We start from the raw sequence: 23,422 nt of genomic DNA, 5'->3' as shown, positions 1-23,422 counted from the left end.
GGCTCAGTGGGTTAAGCCGCTGCCTTCTGCTCAGGTCATGATCTCAGAGTCCTGGGATCGAGCCCCGCGTCGGGCTCTCTGCTCAGCAGGGAGCCTGCTTCCTCCTCTCTCTCTGCCTGCCTCTCTGCCTGCTTGTGATCTCTCTGTCAAGTAAATAAATAAAATCTTTAAAAAAAAAAAAAAAAAAAGAAGAAGTGTGAAAGAAAGTGCCTGACAAACTTCTGCGGAGAACTCAGTCCACTGAAGTACAGGGAATGCTTTCTAGTTCAAGACAAGGCAAATGCACTGTTCCATGTCTGCAGGCCAGCAGCTATAAGAATCTAGGGATTTCTTGGCTAACCCATCATCAGAAAGGTACGTACTGGGAATGCCTACCTTTGACACCCAGAGCTTAGATTCAAATAATGCTAACATGTATTGACCATCACAAGAGACAAAGAAGGACATTATAGAATGATAGAAGGGTCAATTCACCAGGAAGACATAACCATTATAAACATATATTCCTCCCAAAGCCAGAACACCTGTAAGTATAAAGCAAACACAGACAGAACTGAAGGGAGAAACTGACAGCAACAGACAGCAGGAGACTGCAATACCTTCGGTAATGGGACCCAATACCCAGAAGGCAGATCACTAAGGGAAGAGAGGACCTGAACGACACTATAGATCAAAGGGACCTAACATAGACAAAACATTCCCCCCAACAGCATCAGAGTGCACGCTATTCTCAAGTACAAACATAACATTTTCCAGGAGAGGTCACATGTCAGGTCATAGAACAAGGTTTACAAATTTAAGGCGACTGAAATTATACCAAGTGTCTTTTCTAATGACAATGGAATAAAACCAGAGCTCGGTAGCAGAAGAAAAGCCGGGAAACTCACAAATAAGCAGAAACTAAACAACCCAGTCTTCAACAACCAATGAGTCAAAGAGTAAGTCATAAGGGAAATGAGAAAACATCTGGAGACAAACGAGAATGAATACACAACATGCTAAAGCTTATGGATGCAGCAAAAGCAGAACTAAGAGGGACATTTATAGAAGAAAGATCTCAAAGAGCTAATTTTACACCTCAAGCAATTAGAAAATGAAGAACTAAGCCTATAACTGTTTTCCAATACCCAACTCACTCTAAGTTTCAAGTTTTTATTTACATTCAGTTAGTTAACATATAATGTAAGTTTCAGGTGTAGAATTTAATGATTCATCCCTTCCAACACCCAAGTCTACATAAAATCTTGAATAATTACTGCTGGAGCTCTCCCCACCTACTGACTCTTAATCTACCACGTGGTCTGTTTATCTTTGTATGATCTTGTGTTTTTGTCCAAATACATGCAAATATAGGAAGAATGGTTAGATGTTAACAATTTTTAGCTCGCTTTCAATATATTTTTCATAGCAACCTTTCCTTAATGACATTTTAAGTCTTTTTTTTCTTACCATTCCAGTCTTTCAAAATAGCTTAAGTATACATAAAAATTACAAACTTAGATTTTCCCAAGTACAGCTCTAAAAATTATATTAAATGAGGAAAAAAATTACACTTTTAATCCCTGCAAGAATTTCATAATTTTAATGGACAGAACCATATCAGCAGGAAAAAAAAATAAAAAAAAAAACAAAAAAAAAACAACTGAACTGGCTCCCTTATGCAAAAAAAAATCTTAAAATCTTAAACAATTTTACTTTTACTGATTGACTGGAAGTACCTCTACTATGTCTCTTGCAGTATTTTCTTTCTTTACAGGACAATCTTTGCTAAATTTTAAGTCCAGAGATTTTTTCCCATTACCATAGACACTTAACAAGCAAAAGAGATAATGCTTTGTAAGCTTTTAAATATAGCAGAAATGGGGGGCAAGTATTATGTGATAGGCTTTGTTTGTTTTCCTGTAACCCATTAGAAAACAAAATACCATGAATTTCTTTTTTCTAACTCTAGTATGAGTTAAGTCTTCAGGTAAAAAAAAAAAAAAAAAAAAATAGGGACTTTGGTTAAACTGGTTTCCATCACTGTGAACCTCATTTCAGATTATCATGTTTAAGTTGACACCAATTATTCTCTCATCAAAATTCCTTACTTATTATTTCTGAGAATTTGACCAACACCTTTATTTTGGTAAACAGAAATGATATTTATCAGAAAAATCTAAGTTATCCATAACTTACTAAAGCCATTGTTAGTAAAGTTAAGTTCAGGGTTTACCAGTCATTTCATTAGCCTTTAAAGAAGCTATTTTTAATTTTTAATTTTTATTCTAACTGTGAAAGGTAAATAAAGCCTTGCGAAATCTTAATTAATGACAAACAGAAAATTTGGCACTACTGTATTAGATTTGCAAACACTCTTTAGGATGTTAGGGGCCAGCCCTGCCAAAACAAAAACAAAACCAAGATGTAACGGTCACAGCCAACTCTCATTTCTTCATCCTGTGCTACCTAACACCTGAAAAAAAATTCTTTTTTTTTTAAAGATTTTATTTATTTTAGAGAGAGAGAGAGAAAGAGGGAAGGACAGTGGGAGAGCCTCTTTTTTTTTTTTTTTTTAAAGATTTTATTTATTTATTTGTCAGAGAGAGAGAGGGAGAGAGAGCGAGCACAGGCAGACAGAATGGCAGGCAGAGGCAGAGGGAGAAGCAGGCTCCCTGACGAGCAAGGAGCCCGATGTGGGACTCGATCCCAGGACGCTGGGATCATGACCTGAGCCGAAGGCAGCTGCTTAACCAACTGAGCCACCCAGGCGTCCCAGTGGGAGAGCCTCTTAAGCAGACTCCCCACTGTGCATGGAGCCTGACAGGGGGCTCAATCTCAAGGCCTATGAAATCACGATCTGAGCCGAACCAAGAGTTGGAAACAACCACCTGAATCAGCGGGGTGCCCCCTGGAAAAAATATTCTGACTCTAATATAATTGATGTTTACAACGGAAAAAGACATTCAATAAGAACTATGATCTGTATCTATGCTTACTACCTTTAAGAGGTAATTTGCTATTTATTTTTTGCACAGATGTAATAAATGGCTATTTACTTTTTGGCTCAGCTAATCAAAAACACGTCAGAATAAAATTTCATCATTTATAATAATCTAACTTCCTTACCAGGACTATCTCTCCTAATCCAAGCTGAGCACGTCCCAAAGTCTGCCAAGACTCCCATGAATGTGGATTTCTCTGGACAGCCATTTCAGCTGCATGTACTGCTGGGAACATTTCATGAAGAGACATTAGGACCTGTAGCCAAAAAAAAAGAAACAAAACTTGTCAGTAATACTCATAAACTAGCAAACTACTAATGAATAACCATATAGAAACTTTTTCATTTTTAAAAAAATATTTTTAGTCTGGTAAATATAGCATCTCAGTGGTTTTGACCCACACCTCTGCCTGCAGGGTCAGGAAAGACTATTCTTCCTATTTCTAAAATAACGATGAAAATATAAACTATCCCCTTCTCAGTCATTGAACACTCTTGTCCATCAGTTAAAAAAAAGTGATCATGATCTAGCCATGGTGGTTCAGAGATATTTGAACTCTTAATTCCACTTTTGATTATTCTATTTACAATGTGGATTTCTATTTACAGTGTGCCTTACGTTTGAGATCATCATCTGAAAGGTATCTGTAAAGTGTGTAGATCAAGGCTGAATTGCAACTATTCCCTCCCAAAAATATGTCTGATACTCCATTAGAGATTTTAAAGTCTTTTGGATAACTTAATCCAAGTGCTCAGAGATTTTGTTTATAGACTTTCCCACAAAATAATAGAAATGTATTTTTAAAATTCAAATGTTATTTCCAAACTATTAATAAATTGAGTCTATTCTGACCTTTTGCTAAGGACTAGGCCATTTTTAGAGAAATATCATCATACAGAGTCTAACCATCCTCATTCTGAAGAAACAAAGCTATTGCCCAGTTCACTACAATTAATTCCCAAGGCAAGCAAACACATTTCATTTAAGAAATCACCACTAAAAAAAAAAAAAGAAGAAGAAGAAGAAGAAAAAAAGAAATCACCACTGACTTCCTAAAAGATAGGCATCTGTTCATATCTTACCAAGGTTGAAATAAGTTAACTTCACTGTGAAAATTAATGAATTTCTTATGTCATGCAAAAGGCAGAGCCATAAATAATACAGTGATAATATTTTATCACCCAGGGCCTACCAATAATAATACGGTAACACATTTTGGAAAGGAAATATTAAAAAATTTGAAAAAGACATATTTGGGAAAGAAATGCCATTTTGGTTCATTACTGTTCACCAAACACATATGAACACAACACAGTGAGATTTCATAATGAAACTGAAATTCTCCATGATCCTTACCTGTGATTTCATTTCATACAGGGTGGCATCATCTGGGGTTAACTGCAGTGCTTCATCCCATTTTTGAATTGCCTCTCGATATCTGTGGTTAAGTTACATTAATATCATATTTTTAATAAGGCCTTCAGAGTACCTGACTAAATATTTAAATCGGGTACTAAGGAATACTTGTATATCAAGAAATAGCTCTATTCAAGAACTCACAATAACAGTAACATTACAAAAGCAAGAAAAATTAAGAGTTAAAGGGAAAAGACAGCAAAAGAGAAAAAGACAAATATAAATGCAAAAGATCTTAGAAATCTCTCTCCAATTTTACTTTCCCGGCTGAGAAATCGCCATCAAAATTTCCCTTTTTTCATCAACCCCAATGTGTCTGCAAATGTTGTCATACATGTCGCAAGTATTACAAAGGACTTTTCTGAGGAATTTATAATCCAGTTGCAATCCTGGGCAATCCTGAAACAATCTAGCTGACACACAACACTTTAAGAAGTTGCCTGATAACTGTGTAAAGACTCTTTTGGGGCACCTGGATGGCTCAGCTGGTTGAGCGTCTGACTCTTGGTTTTGGTTCAGGTCATGATTTCAGGGTCATGGAATTGAGCCCTGCCTCGGGCTCTGTGCTCAGTGGGGAGTCTGCTTGAGAATTCTCTCTCTCTCCCCCCTCTGCATTGCTCTCCCCCCTGGCTCTTGCTCTCTCTCTCTCAAATAAATAATCTTTAAAAAAGATTCTTCAGTTTTAAGTTTCCTTGTCTGTAAATTCCATGAGCTCAGGAACTATATCTTTTCATCACTATTAATACAAGGTAAGCTTATAAAAAATGGGTCAAATGAGGGGCACCTGGGTGGCTCAGTGGGTTAAGCCTCTGCCTTCGGCTCAGGTCATGATCCCAGGGTCCTGGGATCGAGCCCCACATTGGGCTCTCTGCTCAGTGGGGAGCCTGCTTTCCCCCCTCTCTCTCTGCCTGCCTCTCTGCCTACTTGTGAGCTCTGTCAAATAAATACATAAAATCTTTTTTAAAAAATGGGTCAAATGAATGAAAAACAGCTTAGAGATGGTGATTTCCACTACCACTTTTCCACTGATGTCCTCCTAGTGAGGTTTTTCTTGTGACCTCCAGAGCCGTATGGTCAACTAGCATCTCTGCGAAGACACCACGAATTCCTCCTGCCTAAAACCGATGTTAGTGTGCCACGTCCAAATTTGCAGAAGCACTGCAGCACTTTCTTTTTTAAATAAAATTAAGGAATAACAAAGTCCTATATGTTATCCTTCTATGTTATCCTATATGGTATCCTTCACAAGTGTTTAACTCACGTATATGTGACTATTTCTAGAAAGAGAAAGTCCTATTTGCCAGAATATATCTTCCATGACAACAAGCAGAAACTTTCTATTCTGTACCTTCCTCCCAGTGCTACTAATTCTGGTTTCTCGAGATAAACAGAAAATATGTAACCCACTAGTTTTAATTCTTGGCTATACCAGAATGATCTAGGGAGATTCTGGAAGGGAAGAAATACACAACACACACACACCACACATATACACAGAGCTGAGCCTAGCCTCAGCTCACCTAAAACAGATATTCTCAGAGGAGGACCCAGGCATCTAAATTTTTTGAACCAGGAAACGCTAATAAACACCAAGGTGGTGAACCATTGATAATATCTTTCATAACATATTAAGACCTATCATGTGCTACCTTCTATGGAATCACTCATTGTTTCCTGTTTTCCAGACCCTTCATTTCCTCTGTATGTGTTCTTCTGCATAATTTCCTACTTGAATATGTGAAGATCCAAACCAAAGATACCAACCAAAATGTGGGCCAATATGCACTGATTATTATTATTATTTAAACAGAGGACAGTGAAGTAGAGAAATACAGGTGACATTTGGGAGAAAATGCAAAGCTTGAAGAACATAAAAAAGTACATTCTGTTTTCACCTTGCTAGAGAGTTCTTTGACTAGCAAGGAATACAGATGGGCAGTACCATTTCCAGGGGTCTCATGCCGTCTTGGCAAATGAAAATGGGCTACCAACACCTGTAAATAGGTCTGCCACAGAGCCGGCCCCATGGCTAGCAGCAGTGGAAAGGTGGACATGGTGGGAGTGTGCTTTACACATCCCGCCGGAGCTGCCATGATAGGCTGCAGCAGCGGCTACCGCAACTTGGTAATAGCAAGCTAGACAGAGCTAGATGCTTCAGATTGACCCTGGAAAAGCTGGTAGTCTTTGCTTCCAGGCAAACCAATCTGAAAACGCAGACATAGCTATCAGAACTACTGCCTGGACCACAGTTAATATCTTCTTCCCTAACAGGGGCCCCTGCTGAGTACTGAAGAGTTACCTATTTGAACACTGTGTTTACTTCTGGGTGAAGGACTACTAGAGTTTTAGGAATACAGTGTGACCATTATTCACTTCATTTTTATGATGTGCTACCACAATGCTGAATGTTTTTCCCTGCTTCTGCCTGTGTCAGAAATATTCTTGGCGGGAGGGGAGGGGCACCTAGGTGGCTCAATTGGTTAAGCACCTGCCTTCAGCTTAGGTCATGATCTCAGGGTCCCAAGACTGAGCCCCGCATTGGGCTCCCTGCTCAGTGGGGAGTATGCTTCTCCCTCTCCCTCTGCCATGCCCCTCTGCTCCTGCTCTCTCTCTCCCTCTCTCTCTAAAATAAATAAAATCTTTAAAAAAAAAATAATCTTTAAAAAAAAATTTAGGTAGTTAACACACAGGGCAATATTGGCTTCTGGAGTAGAACTCAGTGATTCATCACTTACATACAACACCCAGTGCTCATCATAACAAGTGCGCTCCTTAATACCCATCGCCCATTTAGTACCCCCCCAGCCCCCTCAATTAAACCTCAGTTTGTTCTCTATTGTTAAGAGTCATTTATGGCTTATTTCCCTCTCTCCTTTTTTTCTTTTCTCCCTTCCCACACATTCACCTGTTTTCTTTCATAATTCCACATATGAGTGAGTTCATATGGTATTTGTCTTTCTCTGACTTATTTCATTTAGCAGAATATAATCTGGCTCCATCCATGTCGTTGCAAATGGCAAGATTTCATTCTTTTTGATGGCTAGGTAATATTCCAGTGTGTGTGTGTGTGTGTGTGTGTGTGTGTGTGTGTGTGTGTATGTGTGTGTGTTTTAAACATCTTCTTCAGCCATTCATCAGTCAATGGGCATTTGGGTTCTCTGCTGCTCTAACATTATGGTGCTTACATGAAGTGTTTGTTTTTATACAAAATGTTCTTAAATCAGGGGCGCCTGGGTGGCTCAGTGGGTTAAGCCGCTGCCTTCGGCTCGGGTTGTGATCTCAGGGTCCTGGAATCGAGTCCCGCATCGGGCTCTTTGCTCGGCAGGGAGCCTGCTTCCCTCTCTCTCTCTGCCTGCCTCTCTGTCTGCTTGTGATCTCTCTCTGTCAAATAAATAAAATCTTTAAAAAAAAAAAAAAGTGTTCTTAAATCAGGTCTTTCTTGTATTCTATACCTGAGTAAAGGACACTTGTTTTGATATAATTGTTTTGATATAAAAAATTATTTCCCAAATACACAGAGAAGAATCAGAAAATATAGGAAAGCACATGCATACACACCCATACCCCCCACATACAGAAATTAAAGACAACAACCATAGTTAATATAGTTAACACTTTATTGTATACACTTCCAGTTTGTTTTAATATATATCACACATATGAAACTTTTTTTAATGTCTTTAAATTATCAAATGCTTCTCTCTGTATTATAATGCTCAGAGACTGATTACTACTGTTTCAATACAAAATTCATTCAAATGGATCCTCTACTGTTAGACATTATATTTAAAAGCTGCTAAGAGAGTAAATCTTAAATGCTCTCACCACACAAAAAAAGCAAATGTGAGGTGATGGATGTATTAACTAACTTTTTACCGTGGTAATCATTCTGCAATATATATGTTTATCAAATCATCACATTCTATACCTTAAACTTACATAATGTTATACATCAATTATATCTCCATAAAACTTGAAAAAATTACCCTTTGGTCATTACTGCTATCTTTTTGGAAGGAAGTGGGCCATGAACAATTGCTGAAGAAGGAAAGCTGTATTTTGGAAGTCAAATATACACATATTATACTTGATATAAAACTGACTGGAAATGAGATCACTTTAGAAGGAAGGATGGTACAACTTAAAATATCATTCTCATTAATTTCCTTTATGAAAAAAGCCAATGAGGGAAGAAATAAGTATATTATATTATATTATATTATTATATTAACATTATTATGTATTAATATTATCAGTGTTAGGGGCGCCTGGGTGGCTCAGTGGGTTAAAGCCTCTGCCTTCAGCTCAGGTCATGATCCCAGAGTCCTGGGATCGAGCCCCATATCGGGCTCTCTGTTCAGCAGGGAGCCTGCTTCTTCCTCTCTCTCTCTCTCTCTCTCTCTGTCCGCCTCTCTGCCTAATTGTGATCTCTGTCAAATAAATAAATAAAATCTTTTAAAAAATATATATTATCAGTGTTAGTATTATTATATGTAGTAAATATTATATTTACTATAATATACTATAATATATGTCTAGACTCCTCCCCTTCAGATTTTCTATTAATATGACCCACTAGGGCACCTACTATAATATGCTATACTGTAAGTCTATACTCTTCCCCTTCAGATTTTCTATTAATATGACCCACTGGGGCACCTGGGTGGTTCAGTAGGTTAAACACCTGACCTTTAAAATCCAATTGTTATTTGGTAAGAATATATTCAAAAAAAAAAAAAAAAAAAAGAAAGAAAAGAAAAAAGGGGAGTGCATTGGGGGAGGTGGAGGTGGATGAGGGGATGAGACAGAGAATCTTAAGCAGAATCTGTGCTGGCCCATGCTAGGCTCAAACTCAACTCTGAGATAATGACCTGAGCTGAACCAAGAGTTGGACACTTAACCAACTACGCCACCCAAGTGCCCCAAAATTTGTACAAATGAAAAGCAAATCTTGCCTTCACTCCTGTCCTCTGGTCTATTAGATCACTTTCCCACAGGCAACCAGTTACCAGTTCCTTGATATCCTGCCAAAGATAATCTTTGGATTTATAAGCATGTGGACCTATGTATCTTTTAAAACATCATAAATGGTAACATTCTAAATATACACACAATTCTTTCCCTTGCCCTTTTACTTACTATATCTTGAGATAATTTTGTATTATTATGTACAGAACTGCCTTTTAAAAAAATGGCTGTATAATAGATCTCTTACTATCCAGACTCTACCAGGAACCAGAAAGATTTAGATTTTAAACAGATTTAGAGACAATTTTAATTACTTGTCCTGGTTATTTAAATTCTTGATAAAAAGAAAAGTTGCAGATATTAAAACACTATTAAGCTCAAAAGCTTTATTCCAGATATAGCTGATTCTCATTCCCAAAGTTATGTTCTAAAAAGGCGCTGTAGGGGCGCCTGGGTGGCTCAGTGGGTTGGGCTGCTGCCTTCGGCTCAGGTCATGATCTCGGGGTCCTGGGATCGAGTCCCGCATCGGGCTCTCTGCTCGGCAGGGAGCCTGCTTCCCTCTCTCTCTCTCTCTGCCTGCCTCTCTGTCTACTTGTGATCTCTCTCTGTCAAATAAATAAATAAAATCTTTAAAAAAAAAAAAAAAGGCACTGTAAAGACTCAATTAGCAAATACTGAATCATTGCTCGTAGTTTGGAAAACACAGGGTTAAGTTCCTGCAAACCCCTGGTCATATTTTTATCAACTCATTAATATATAGCCTTGTTTTATGTGTTTCTGTTTAAAGACATCTTATTTAATATATATTTATGATTCATTAACATTGAACTCATGGCCAATAGCACTGTAACTCATGCCTGGACAAAGGTTACTGAACACACACATATTTTCTCTGTCAAATCTGTGCTCATTCACATCACACCCTTCTTGTCCTTAGGAACATAGCACTTCTAAACCATACTCAGGGGCCGTTTTAAACAGCAAAACCACCAACAAAAGACACATTATGTGTAGAAAATATAACTTAGACCACAAAAAGGACACTTGTTTACAGTGTAAGAGTTGGAACAAGGAGACACAGTTGCACCTTGTTTGACTCATCTGGGAACAGCCACAGCAGGCACTCAAATTTTTCTCAGTTCTGTGCATGTTCACTAATGCTTGTGAAAGCACCGTGAGTATTAATTTGGGGGTTACCAATATACTTTAGTGAGTGGGTAAACTCATAAATGCAGAATCCAGGGGCAGGTGGATCAGACAGTTAAGTGTCTGCCTTCAGCTCAGGTCCCGGGATGGAGCCCCATAAAGGGCTCCCTGCTCAGTGGGGAGTTTGCTTCTCCCTCACCCCCTGCCACCCCTCATCTCTCCCCCTGCTCGCACACTCTCTCTCCCCCTTCTTGCTTGCTCTCAATATTTAAAAAAAAAAAAAAAAAAAAGGCAGAATCCATGAAAGAAGGTTGACCATTTTTAAGAAGAAATGTTATAGCATTTTTTTCTATGTTAAACAGAATGTAACTAGCCACAAATGAGTATTACTTTCCACTAATATCATGACAGATTTCTATTTGATTTCTATCACACAATTTTACATCCTTATATGGAAATATCAAGACAAATTTAAATGCTACTTCTATCCCACGTTGGGTATAGGGATTACTTAAATTAAAAAAGGAAGAAGAAGAAGTTTCCTAAAAGCTATTTTTCTTTTCTTTTTTTTTTTTTTAAGTAGGCCCTATACCCAGTATGGGGCTTGAACTCACGACCCTGAGTTTAAGAGTTGCATGCTCTACCAACTGAGCCAGCCAGGCAGGCACCTCCCCTAAAAGCTATCTCTATACAGGTACACTTTTTAGCAAATCCCTAGCTAATATTAACATTCGTATTTTATTGTCTCATTAAAAACTATGTCATCAAAAACTTTAAAGTTTTCACCTTATTTTACATTGTATTTCTAATAATATTTACAATAATTGTGCCCAAAAATGTTTCATGATAGAAATAACTTTTCTGGCTCAGTTTATATTTTCTTATTCGAAGTGACTTTCCTTTGTTCAGAATATAATATTTGAAATTGAAAGTTTAGTTTTCTTCTTTGATTTTGTGAGAGCTTTCGCATAGACATTACAACGATATTGAAAGTAGTTTTTGATAGATTTAATTTGAGTGAAAGCTGTGTGACTTCCAATGTAGGTAAATCAAGTTCCAACTTTTACGCAATGATCAATTTTTTTAATTAAACCCCCCAAAAATGGTTAAGATATTTTGAGCTTCTCTGTCTAGAAATTGGAGTAGCACTCTGAAGAAAGCAAGGACAAAATAATGTGTAAGTAATACAACGAAAATCTGTCATAAGAAACCTAATTCCCATACCTTAAGATAAGGTCAGAAAGAAAAAAAAAAACAAAAAGGCAATAAAAGAGAAAAGACATACTTCCTAATCATGGCATATTTTCTCAAGACATACAAATTTAGGAGAAGGGGAAGTGCGTTGGGAATAATTGCTGAGATGATGCTTAGATCAGAGTCCCTGGGTGATTCTATCAGGCAAGGGACAAATCAGAAGTACACTTGACAAATAAATTCTAAACTGCTCCGAGTCTTAGTCAACTATCGCTTATTGTCATTATGTGGACACGGGATTAGGTCAAGTCAAAAAAGCCCACGTTCGGTAACAGTTTAAACTTCAACTATTTACTTACACAAAAGAAGAAACCTATCTTAAGAGTGTCTAATTTATTACAGACAAGAACAAACAATGCAGGGCAGATCCACGGCCTCCGGAGACAGCAGGAAGGAGTCCGAAGTCACATCAATGTGGACACACACTGAATAAAGGTCATTTTCCAAAGCAAATTAAAACGATGATGTCAACTCCTACCTAGTACAGGATGTTTCTTAGTTGTTATCGTATTGAAAGCAATTGCCTTCTTCTCCTACTTGCCATATTAGACAACCTGTTTTCTGAAACAAGTAAAAAGTCACAATTTTAATCTCCCAATTTCTACTTCAGATACAGAGACGATTTAAAATTATTTTACCATCTGTATTACTCACTCACGGAGCATACACACAAATGTCACAAAATAAGATTCACTAGAAATTAATTCTAGTATCATGGAATAACTTGGATCAAATTAAAACATGTAAGTAAATGGGCAGGACTATAGCAAGTCGCCTTGTTTTAATGACAAATATATGACAAAATCACAAATTACGCAAAAAGCAAAATAAGAATCAGGACTCCCTTCCCTAGCTATACCCCCATCAACCTGCCTTCTTGGTTCCTCAGAGAGGTTCACTCTGCCCCCCTGCCTTAAATCATTCTTGTGAATATTAGCTCATGATACCCAGTTCTTTTTCTTCATAGAACTTGAAACTTTACATTTATTTCTGTTTGTTTAAGCCAGACGCTCTATGTACACCAAGGTATATGTAGCTTTAGCACCTAACACAATAGGCCTAACACATATCAATAATTTCTGAAAGAATAAGGTAGACACGGGAGTGGTAGACAGTCTTCGTGGATAAACAAAGACAATATGGTCCTGACCATGAAATATACGCCACTACCTAAGCCACAGTTTTAAATACCACAGTTAAAAATGTAGTCTTAAGAATCCTAATGCATTTCAGCGTATTTGGACAATCTAGCAATAAAAATAAGAAATGCTTTTGTCCTAAGAAAGATACATTATCTGAAAAAAAGAGAATCCTAATAATCACTAAAGACTTCCTAGCACATAAGCTAAATATAAAAACCCTACAGTATTAACAAATTAAATCCAGCAACTTATTAAAAAGTATAAAGTTCACATGACCATGTAGGATACACCTAAAAAAATTAGAAAAACTCATATTTAACAGATAACACAGGGAAAAAAATTATAAGACTCTCAACAATACTTAACACCCATTTCGACTCTTTATAGCGATTCCCTATAAAGTTCTTAACAAAAAGTATATACATCACAGAAATTTCATTTCATGGTGCGATTATCTACTAAGCTTTAATGATACTATGTCTAAAAGTGGTTACTATGTCACCTAAAAAGAAAGCAAATTATGGGTGACTTTCAGCCTATCTCTAAGTATTTCCAAATGTTATTTCAGACACAACATGAAAAACTTTGGAAATGTGCTATGTTCTAGTCTCTGAAAAGTTAAATTATTCCTTCATAATAATCCTTCTACTCATAATATTCTAAGAAATGGAGTAGTAGTAAATTCTGCAGGACTTAAAACTAGTGAATCTATTTCTTCCAGTATTAGCTTATCAGTCCAATCTTTTTTCTACTACCCTCCCACCACACCTCTGCTCCACTCAGCTGCGTATGTGCCCAGTCCCCACCCACGTATCATGTTGTTCTTTGTTCATGGGGGCCCCCCAGTACACAAACATATGCACATCTAAGATTTCCTTCCTCCCCCTCTTCACTATTCAAAGGCTTTCTCTCCTCTAAGACCAAGTTAAAATTCCGTTCTTCATAAAGCCCGTATGAGTACCACTAACCTGACCGTGCAGCATCACTTGTGTTCCTGAAGTACTTTATTTTACAAGGTACTTTCAATACCATCACTAATAAACAATTATTCTCACAAAAAGTTCATTCCCTTAGTGCTCATAAAGTCCTCCAAGATTGGCATTACTTGTTCTCATTTCACTGAAGAGGAAACAAAGGTAGAGAACAGCTACAGGACCAGTCCACCAGTCCATTAATTAATGGTATTAATCCTGTGAAAACCAGGAAGCTAGCTCTTACAGTTACAAGACTAATGCTTTTCCAGCTACCTAATGCTTTCTCCCTCTTCATTTTTCTCTATTTTTTTCATGTATTTTTGTCTTCTCTTCACTAATGAGTTCAGGGACCAAAAGGTAGATTCACCTGTACTCTCTACAACACCCAGAAAAAGGCCAGGCACACAGAAGGTGCTAATATCCCAGATTCTATCTACCTACCCTACCTTCCCTCAGGGAAGTCTTGGAAAGCAGCAAAGAAAAGCATGAAAGACATGAAACGTGGGGACAAAAACTAGCCTGCTGAAAATACATTTAAGAAAAAGAAAGAAAGAAAGAAAAATGAAAACAAATTTTACCTTAAAAGTAGCAGATACCTTAATTCTTACTTTGTTCCATCTTACCATTCCAGGTATAGAAGTTACAAGAAATCCCAAGATTAAGGGAATGGGAATATGGGTAGAAAGAACTAAGAGATTAAAATTCTACATAGAGCAGAGGGACTTTAAGACACCGGGATGTGCAAGGTTTAGGAGTCCGTGGCTTTAGAAAAAGGGGCTGGTCTGGAGACCAAGTTCAGTCCAGTAAAGCACCCTATAAGCACCTTTGTGGGCCATGGAGTCTCTGTCACAACTGCTCAATTCTGCTGTCGCACAAAAATCAGCCACAGATAATACATACACAAAGATGCATGCTTGTGTCTGATAAAACTTTATAAATGTTTACTTAAAAAATTTATAAATGTGGTGTGCCAACCCCTGCATTACTTGGTCCAACCACTTAAAAATCTGTCACATCTGTCAAATGTCCTTTTCACTTTCAGTCCTAGTTTCTGCCTAACTCAACCAGGAACTGTTATCACCCCATGGCAGGCATTTATATCAATTCACAGAGGTGGTTCTGGTTGTCATTGTGACTTAGAGGCACTATTGACAAGGGTCCAGGGATGCTAACATCCGGCAAGACAAGGGGCAATCCTCATAACAAAGACCTGTCCTGCCCAAAATGCCAACAGCACTATTCCTGAGAAACAGGGCAGCCTCCCCCATCCCAACCCTCCCACCCCTCAAGCTGCTTCCATTATCACAAAGTAGGAAACGAGAAGTTCCAGATAACACTGACCATCGCTTAGTTCTGTTTTCTCTTTTCATTAGGCAGCACGTACACACAGGTACCCATACCGACATACACATGTGCAAACACAGGCATACAGATTTGAGGGGAAAAAAAGAAAAGGCCACTCCACCCCCTTAGTAGTGCCGCTTTTATTTTGAAGGCTTTGCGAAGTGAAATGTGTTTTATGCCCACGGGACACACAAAGGTTTGAAGGAAAAAGTGAGCTGTTTTCCACCAACTGAAAACCAGCAGCAACTGGTGGGCATTTACTTCACTATCATAAGCTTATTGAATTCCCTCTCCTCCCCCATTTTTCGTTTCTCTCTGATATATGTCTCCTGGCCTACAAACAAAGGGTGCCACCCCCCAGTTCCTCTGTTTTTGGATCCCAGGAAACTTGGCACCCAATAAATCAATGGTCTCTCATAACTTCTCCAGCATATCTCTTAATTCAACTTGAGACTGGAACAGACTGACCAGACGCCGCCCTACTGCAGCTGTTGGATAGGAAGCATGACAAGATAAAAACTTGGTTTAAAGTCACTATGGTTGCCCAACCAACTGAGCCACCCAGGCGTCCCAGCTGCCTTCGGCTCAGGTCATGATCCCAGCGTCCTGGGATCGAGTCCCGCATCGGGCTCCTTGCTCGTCAGGAAGCCTGCTTCTCCCTCTGCCTCTGCCTGCCATTCTGTCTGCCTGTGCTCGCTCTCTCTCCCTCTCTCTCTCTGACAAATAAATAGATAAAATCTTAAAAAAAAAAAAATAAAGTCACTATGGTTAATAAGTGACCAAAGTCTGATTCAGCCAGTTTAAAGACAACCTGAGCCGTGTGCCGGTGAGCTAGCACAAAGAGAATGGGCACAGGGATCTCGCTGGGCAGGGTGAGGTAAGCCCTACACGGAGGTGAACAACAGCTGGTGAACCAGCAAGCAAGTGAGCACACTCATTTATCAGGCAGAAATGTCAAAGTGTTTAACTACTTTGCTCCCAATTAGATTTCTAATTTACTACAGCTTCAAGCTTAATGAGCTCTGTAGTTATAAGCTTGTTCATTTGGTAGAAATTTATTAAGCATCTCCTCAGAGCCAGGTAGTTTTCTGGAAACTGAGAATACGGCATTCGACAAGATATAAAATGACCCTACCGTTTTTCTAGATCTTCCATTCCAGAATGTTTGCATGCAGGAAGAAGGTAGAGAAAGATAACAAACCTAAGTTAAAAAGTTAAAAAGTTAAAAAAAAAAAAAAGTGGAGGGATGTGAAAGGGAATGACTAGATGGCTACTCTGAATGTATGGTCAGAAAAGATCTCTCTAGAAAGGCATTTGAGCTGTGATCTGACTGACAAAAAGTGGTCAGCTAACTGAAGATCTGGAGAAAGTTCATCCCAGACAATGGGAAGAGCCTAAGCCAAGGGAGGGCCAAACACCTCATGTTTTGAGGAAGGGAAAGAAAACCAACATGGCTATAGTTGGAGGAGGAAGGCAGATGAGAGCTACAAGAAGCAAACTAAAGCCACGATCACTTAGGAACTAGGAGGCCATGGTTACGAGTGTGGCTTTTATCTCATGCATGATGCGGAATCTGTAGAGATTTGATAGGACACACAGACATGATTTACATTTTGAAAAGATCAGTCAGGCCCAGGGAGGAGAAGAGTCTGTAGAGGTATAAGAATGAGCACAAAAGGGGCGCCTGGGTGGCTCAGTGGGTTAAGCCTCTGCCTTCAGCTCAGGTCATGATCTCAGGGTCCTGAGATCGAGCCCCACATCAGGCTCTCTGCTCAGCGGGGAGCCTGCTTCCCCTCCTCTCTCTCTGCCTGTCTTTCTGCCTACTTGTGATCTCTGTCTGTCAAATAAATAAATAAAATCTTCAAAAAAAAAAAATGAGCACAGGAAAGCCATTAGGAGACCACTGAATGATTCAGGTAAGAGATGAGAGTAGATTAGATTAGGAATCCAGCAGTGAAAACAGAGAGGATAAAAAAGATTTAGAATATGTTTAAAAAATAAAGTCAACTTAAACTGGATATGAGGAGCAAAAAAAAAAAAAGGAAATCCAGGATGACGTCTTAACTTGGATTCCCTAGGAAACAGAGCTTGAGGCCTGAGCTTATTCTTTGTTGGGGACAGGATCCCAGGGAAGGAAGAGTGAGGGAAAAAAAGAGAAGTAAGGCAGGAAAGAAGGAGAATAAATACAAGGCATCTGCTGAGCTGGCAACAGCTTCAAAAACAAACAGATGACTGCTAATCTTGTAAAACTTCAGAAGACTGTATAAAACGTGTGTGTCTTGCAAACTGTCCAGTGAGAGGATGAAGGGAAAAGAATTTTCCCTTCCTTACCCTGTCTCCCACCAATTCTACCCCACAAGCTTTTAACCCTTCACACTTCTCAATGTGTGACCCACTCCTTCCAGAGCACCTACAGGTCCAAAATGGCCAGTGTCAAGGTGTGATGGTCTTGGACGGTCAGGGAGCACAGTGAATGCAGGCTGTCTGGTCCGTAAGAACAGCGGCAGCTGCCCGGGCTTCGTGGCCATAAGAACAGCATCAGGGGCAGGCAATCCTGGGTGCCGGAGGCCAATTAGCTCTGCAGTGGCACAGAAACCCACAGAGCTTACTCTGGCTTTCAGGCTTATGGACTTGGGTAAATGGTGACCCCTTTTACTGACATGGGGAAGACTAAAAAGTACCAGATGTTTGCAAGAAAAATCAAGAGTTCTGCTTAATACATGTTCAATCTGAGATACGAATCAGACATCCAAGTGGGTATAAAGTAAGCACTGGAGATTGAAGAGTCTGGAATTCAGGTGGGAAGACAGCACCATAGACATATTTGGCAGTCATCGGGAGAGAGAGGGCACTGAAAGCAGGAGACTATGTAAGTTTAAGAAAGGGGGGGGGAGGATATAGAAAAGAGAAGAAGTACTTCCTAAATACTTTGGCCCACCGATGTTTAGAAAATGAACAGAAGAGGATGAAGCAAAGATTAACAAGTGGACAGTGAGACCAAAGAAAAACCAGGAGTGTGGCGCTGTAGATGAAAGAGCAGTGTATCTAGGAAGACAGGGGTCAGCTATGCTGGAGGATGACAGGTACGGTGAATGAGTATAGAGACATGATGACCGGAGGTCATACGACCTTCACAAGAGTGGCTGCGGGGGACCAGTAGGAATAGAAACCTGACTGGAAGAGACCCAGAGAAGATTCATCAAGAAATGGAGTTTGTGGTGAAAGGGGAGCAAAGAAATGGTAAGGCACGTACAGACAAGGGAAGCTTTTTAAATGACTGTTTTCAAGGTATGTTCGTACACCAGTGAGAAGAAACCAAAAGAGAGGGAGGAGCAGATGACACCCAAAGGAGGATCACGGTCATTAAACAGATCCATGCTGACGTCAATAAAATGCGTGCCATGCAGCCAGACTGCCCTCATGTTCACTTTGATAGGTGTACTTTTCTAGACAAGAGATAAGATTCATGATAAATTCTAATTATAGTTCTGCTTCACACACACACTAAATCCCACAGAGGAAAATCAGACAATTTAGCTACATAATCAAATATCACCATCTAGTGGCTGAAACCTTGAAAGCCAACATATCAAAGTTTAGACTCACACCGAGACTCCTGAAAGGTATATCCCAATTAGTAACAATTCTAGTAAAAGGTGTCTGCACAAAATAACTTATAAAAAATCTTAATATTACATGAAATGCACCAATCACATAAAAAAATCCTAAAACATAATATCTGAAGTACATTTATTGAATGTTTCCGAGGTGCCAGATGACATGTTAAGCTTTCACATGGACTTGCTTTTTAATCCCCCAACAGTCTATGAGAGAAGTCTTACCATTATATACATGAGGAAATTGACACTTAAAAAGTTAATAATCTGCCAAAGGTTTCACACACATGATAAAGCTAGGATCTGAAGAGAGGTAAGATGACTTCAAAATCCACACTCTTAATCACTATACTCACAATACTATCCCTGTGCATTAAAATTACTTAGTGTTTACGTAGTTTTTGGTTACAAAGAATCATAAATACTATAAGGGAGAACTCCAGATCTTAAAAACCATTCGATTGCAAACCAAAGTTTCCTAAGGGAAGTTAGTTACTAATGAAGGAAACTGACAGCAGGAGCCTATAACGCCAAAAACTTGTGTCGCCTTTTGAGGATGACATTAACACCCTTGGATTGTGGCTATATTTCATGTGTTCAGACCACACTCTAAGTGCTAAATAAAACTAAGTGAGAAAATACTAAGTTCAAAAAAAAGAAAGACAGAGGAAAGAAAGAAAAGGAAGGAAGGAAGAAGATAGGGAAGGAAGGAGGGAAAGAAGAAAATCACAAGGAGGCAAAAGCTAGAAAGTAGAAGTAACTCCCTCTTCTTCATCAACCTTTCTCCCTTTCTCCATCTCTAGCAAGTCCTCCAGAGGCATTCCTACTTCTCTACCATTCTAATGATTCATACTCATGCCAAGTTCAAAGCTGTGCCAAATTCTGATGCACTTAATCTTTACCATCATTTAAAAACAACAACAACAAAAACTTTAAAAAGTGACACGATTTTATATAACCTCTGAGATGTGAACTTGAGGAGGTGAGATTCTAACTTGAGAATTAGGAATATGTGCAACTGCAAAATTCGCCCCCCCCTACTCCGCCCCAGTTCCAGACTGGGGACTTCTGCCACTGCTCCCAGAGCACAGGAAATAATTTAAAAGGCTAAAACAGTGACCCTGAGACCATAATCAAAGCTAAATCAAGAGTCAAATGCTAAACCGACCAAGATGCCTGGGCGCTCCTGATTTTTTTTTTTTTAATCAAATTTACTGGACTATAATCTAGATGCCAAAACATGTACCCATTTTAAGCATATCCTTCAATGAGTTTTTACAAATCTATACACACAGGTAAATACCACAACCATTCATAATAAGAAACATTTTTATTAACCCAAAAAGTTCCCTAGGCCCTTTCGCAGTCAACCCACCCCAATTTCTGGTTCCAGACAAACACTATAGATTAGAGTTCCATTTAGGGGTTGCATAGATGGAATCAGTATACCCTCTTCCTGACTTCTCTGAACATGATAATTTTTGGATGCATTAATCATCCCTTTTCATTGCTCCACAGGACACTGCTGGATGGATATACCACAATTTATTTATCTATTCACCTGCTGATAGATATTTTGGTTGTTTCCACTTCACAGACCCTATGAATACTACTACTAGGAACACCGTTAGGTAAGTCTTTGAGTGAATATTTTCCTTTCTCCTGAATAAATATCTAGGAGGGAGTAGACTGCCAGATTGAACGGTAATGCTGTACGTTTAACTTTAGAAGAAATAGCCAGACTGTGGTCTAAAGCAGTTAAACTGTTTTACATTTTCATGGACAATGGCTTGAAAGTTTGAGTTGTCCCACATCCTCCCTTGATACTGTCAGTCCTTTCCATTTTAGCATTCTGGTAGTTACACAGTAGTATGCTGTAGTTTTAATTTGAAGTTTTCTAGGGACTATTCATGCTGAACAGCTTTTCATGTGTGTGTGGGCCATTCATGTATCTTATTTTGTAAAGCTTCAGGTCAAACTTTGTATCCAATCTTTAACTGGCTAGTGTCTTGCCATTGAGCTGTGCCAGTGCCTTATGTCCTATGTCAGATATGGACATAGGAAAATGTCCTATGTCAGATATACGCATTATAAATATTCTCTCTGAATTTTCATTTTCTCAATTATGCTTTTTGATAACCAGATGTTTCAACTTTGCTCAACTACCACATAAATGTGAGTAAATTCTGCACCTTATATTCTTTTCATGATCTGTAGATGTCCATTCTTACACTAACACTATTAAGGCACAGCATTCAAGAATGTGCTGATGCAATAAAGTAGCGTTAAGTTCTCTACATATTTTTTGGCCCATAAAATTATTTTGGCCAGTCTAAATTCTTTCCATTTCCTTATGAATTTTAGGATAAGCTTGTCAATTACTACAAAATCAAGCCTGCCGGGATTTTGACTGGAATTTCATTACGTTTACAGCTTCATTTGAGGGTCTAATAGGTGCCACAAACTGTTCTAATTTGGGGGTACTACCTCCGACTGGATGCTCAGAGAGGGGCTCATGGAGATGATCACATGTGAGTGTAGATCAGAAGGACAAGAAGAGAGAAATTAGAAAACAGAAGATAAGAGCTTTTCTGACAGAGCATCATAGGACAAAGTTGTATAAAAACTTTGTTCAAAAACACAAGGAAGGCCAGTGTTGCTAAAATGTAGTGATAATGAAAATGCTTAAAGATGAAGTTGATGGGGCGCCTGGGTGGCTCAGTGGGTTAAAGCCTCTGCCTTCGGCTCAGGTCATGATCCCAGGGTCCTGGGATCAAGCCCCGCATCGGGCTCTCTGCTCGGCGGGGAGCCTGCTTCCTCCTCTCTCTCTGCCTGCCTGTCTGCCTACTTGTGATCTGTCTGTCAAATAAATAAATAAAATATTTAAAAAAAAAAAAAAAGATGAAGTTGATTCAGAAGACAGGCACTGAGGTTCTGTAGTGTTTTGTTGTGTTTTTTGAAAGATTTTATTTATTTATATGACAGAGAGAGAGAGAGAGATCACACGGAGGCATAGAGGCAGGTAGAGGGGGAGAGGGGAGTAGGCTCCCCACTGAGCAGAGAGCCCGATGTAGGGCTCGATCCCAGGACCCTGAGATCATGACCTGAGCCGAAGGCAGAGGCTTAACACTCTGAGCCACCCAGGTGCCCCAAAGAGAAGCAGGCTCCCCACTGAGCAAGGAGCCCAATTCGGGACTCGATCCCAGGACTCTGGGATCATAACCTGAGCTGAAGGCAGCAGCTTAACCAACTAAGCCACCCAGGTGACCCTGTTTTTTTTGTTTTTTTGTTTTTTAATTTAGCTTCACTATTCCTCCTCGAATTATTTTTTACTCCTCATATTACTTAAATCAAGTTTAATGTTATCTTAGGTCTTTTTAAACTATTATTTCTATTTAGTTTTGGCACAGAGTAGCCGAACTGTTCAATCCCATTAGATCCCTTTTATTCTGTTTAGTTATCTTCTAAAGCTGTGTATATATTACTCCAAAACAAATGCTGACCAGCAAAAATACACAATCATTTCGCAGTGTTCTCCATTCAAAATAAAGCACTGAACCCAGCTGATTTCAGTGAAACGACTCAATGTTTTGACATGTAGGCAGAAAACAAGAGTTATTTTGTTTATCTACAGAGTTGCTATCTCCCTTGTACCACAGGAAATTCAGAGGGACTCCCATGGTAATAACTGAATAGCTTTTCCCTCCTGCACACTAGTGTGGTCTAGAGAAAAAGGCATAAACAAGTTAATGAACTTTTAACAGGCACTTACAGGAATTTCTAAAGATGTTTTATCGATGTTCTGAAAATGATTTCATAAATGCGGAAAATTTATAGTGGGTTTTCTTCTAAGAATGGTCAATCTTGAAAAGTTCTACTTTTTTTTTTTGAAGATTTTATTTATTTATTTGACAGAGAGAGAGATCACAAGTAGGCAGACAGGCAGGCGGGGGGTGGGGGGGAAGGCCCCCCGCTGAGCAGAGAGCCCGATGCAGGGCTCGATTCCAGGACCCTGAGATCATGACCTGAGCTGAAGGCAGTGGCTTAACCCACTGAGCCACCCAGGTGCCCCAAAAACTTTTTTTTTTTAAGATTTTATTTCTTTGAGAGAGTGCAAGTTTGAGAGAGAGATCATGAGCAGGGGGAAGTGAAGAGGGAAAAGCAGACTCCCCACTGAGCAGGGAGCTGGAAATGGGACTTGACCCCAGGACCCTGGGATCATGACCCAAGCCAAAGGCAGACGCTTAACTGACTGAGCCACCCAGGCACCCCAAAAGAAACCTTTTTATGCCTAAAATATCAGAAATAGGATTCAGAATATAACATGTTAATTGCCCTTGATTGTTATTTATTTTCCATCATTCATTTCCAATTTGAGGTGCTAATATACTATAGTCTAGACACCATTTGATGTTTTATATTAAAATATATTAATAAAAGATTACTCCAAAATCAGAGCTAGAAACTAAAATGTTATTACTCCAAAAATAAAACAGAGCTAGAAACTAAAATGTTGTTTCTTCAAATCTGACTCATTCACAACAAAAATGACTAACAAGGAATCTTACACCCACCCT

General features: G+C 39.0%; 1 protein-coding gene across 1 annotated transcript in view; it reads right to left on the bottom strand.

Moving 5' to 3' along the window:
• The window catches only part of LOC111141019 (tetratricopeptide repeat domain 33), a 33,680-nt gene that overhangs the window by 3,421 nt on the left and 6,837 nt on the right, over positions 1–23,422 (bottom strand). The window contains exons 3-4 of the mRNA XM_022493340.1: positions 4,341–4,422; positions 3,109–3,240 (exon numbers count right to left, since the gene is read on the bottom strand). Coding sequence (XP_022349048.1) covers positions 3,109–3,240; positions 4,341–4,422 — 214 coding nt within the window. The remainder of the gene's footprint in view (positions 1–3,108; positions 3,241–4,340; positions 4,423–23,422) is intronic.

The sequence above is a fragment of the Enhydra lutris genome, unplaced genomic scaffold (assembly GCF_002288905.1).
Source record: "Enhydra lutris kenyoni isolate GAN:26980312 unplaced genomic scaffold, ASM228890v2 scaffoldscaffold5, whole genome shotgun sequence".
NCBI classification, from domain to species: domain Eukaryota; kingdom Metazoa; phylum Chordata; class Mammalia; order Carnivora; family Mustelidae; genus Enhydra; species Enhydra lutris.
This window is presented reverse-complemented; position numbering and strand designations above follow the sequence as displayed.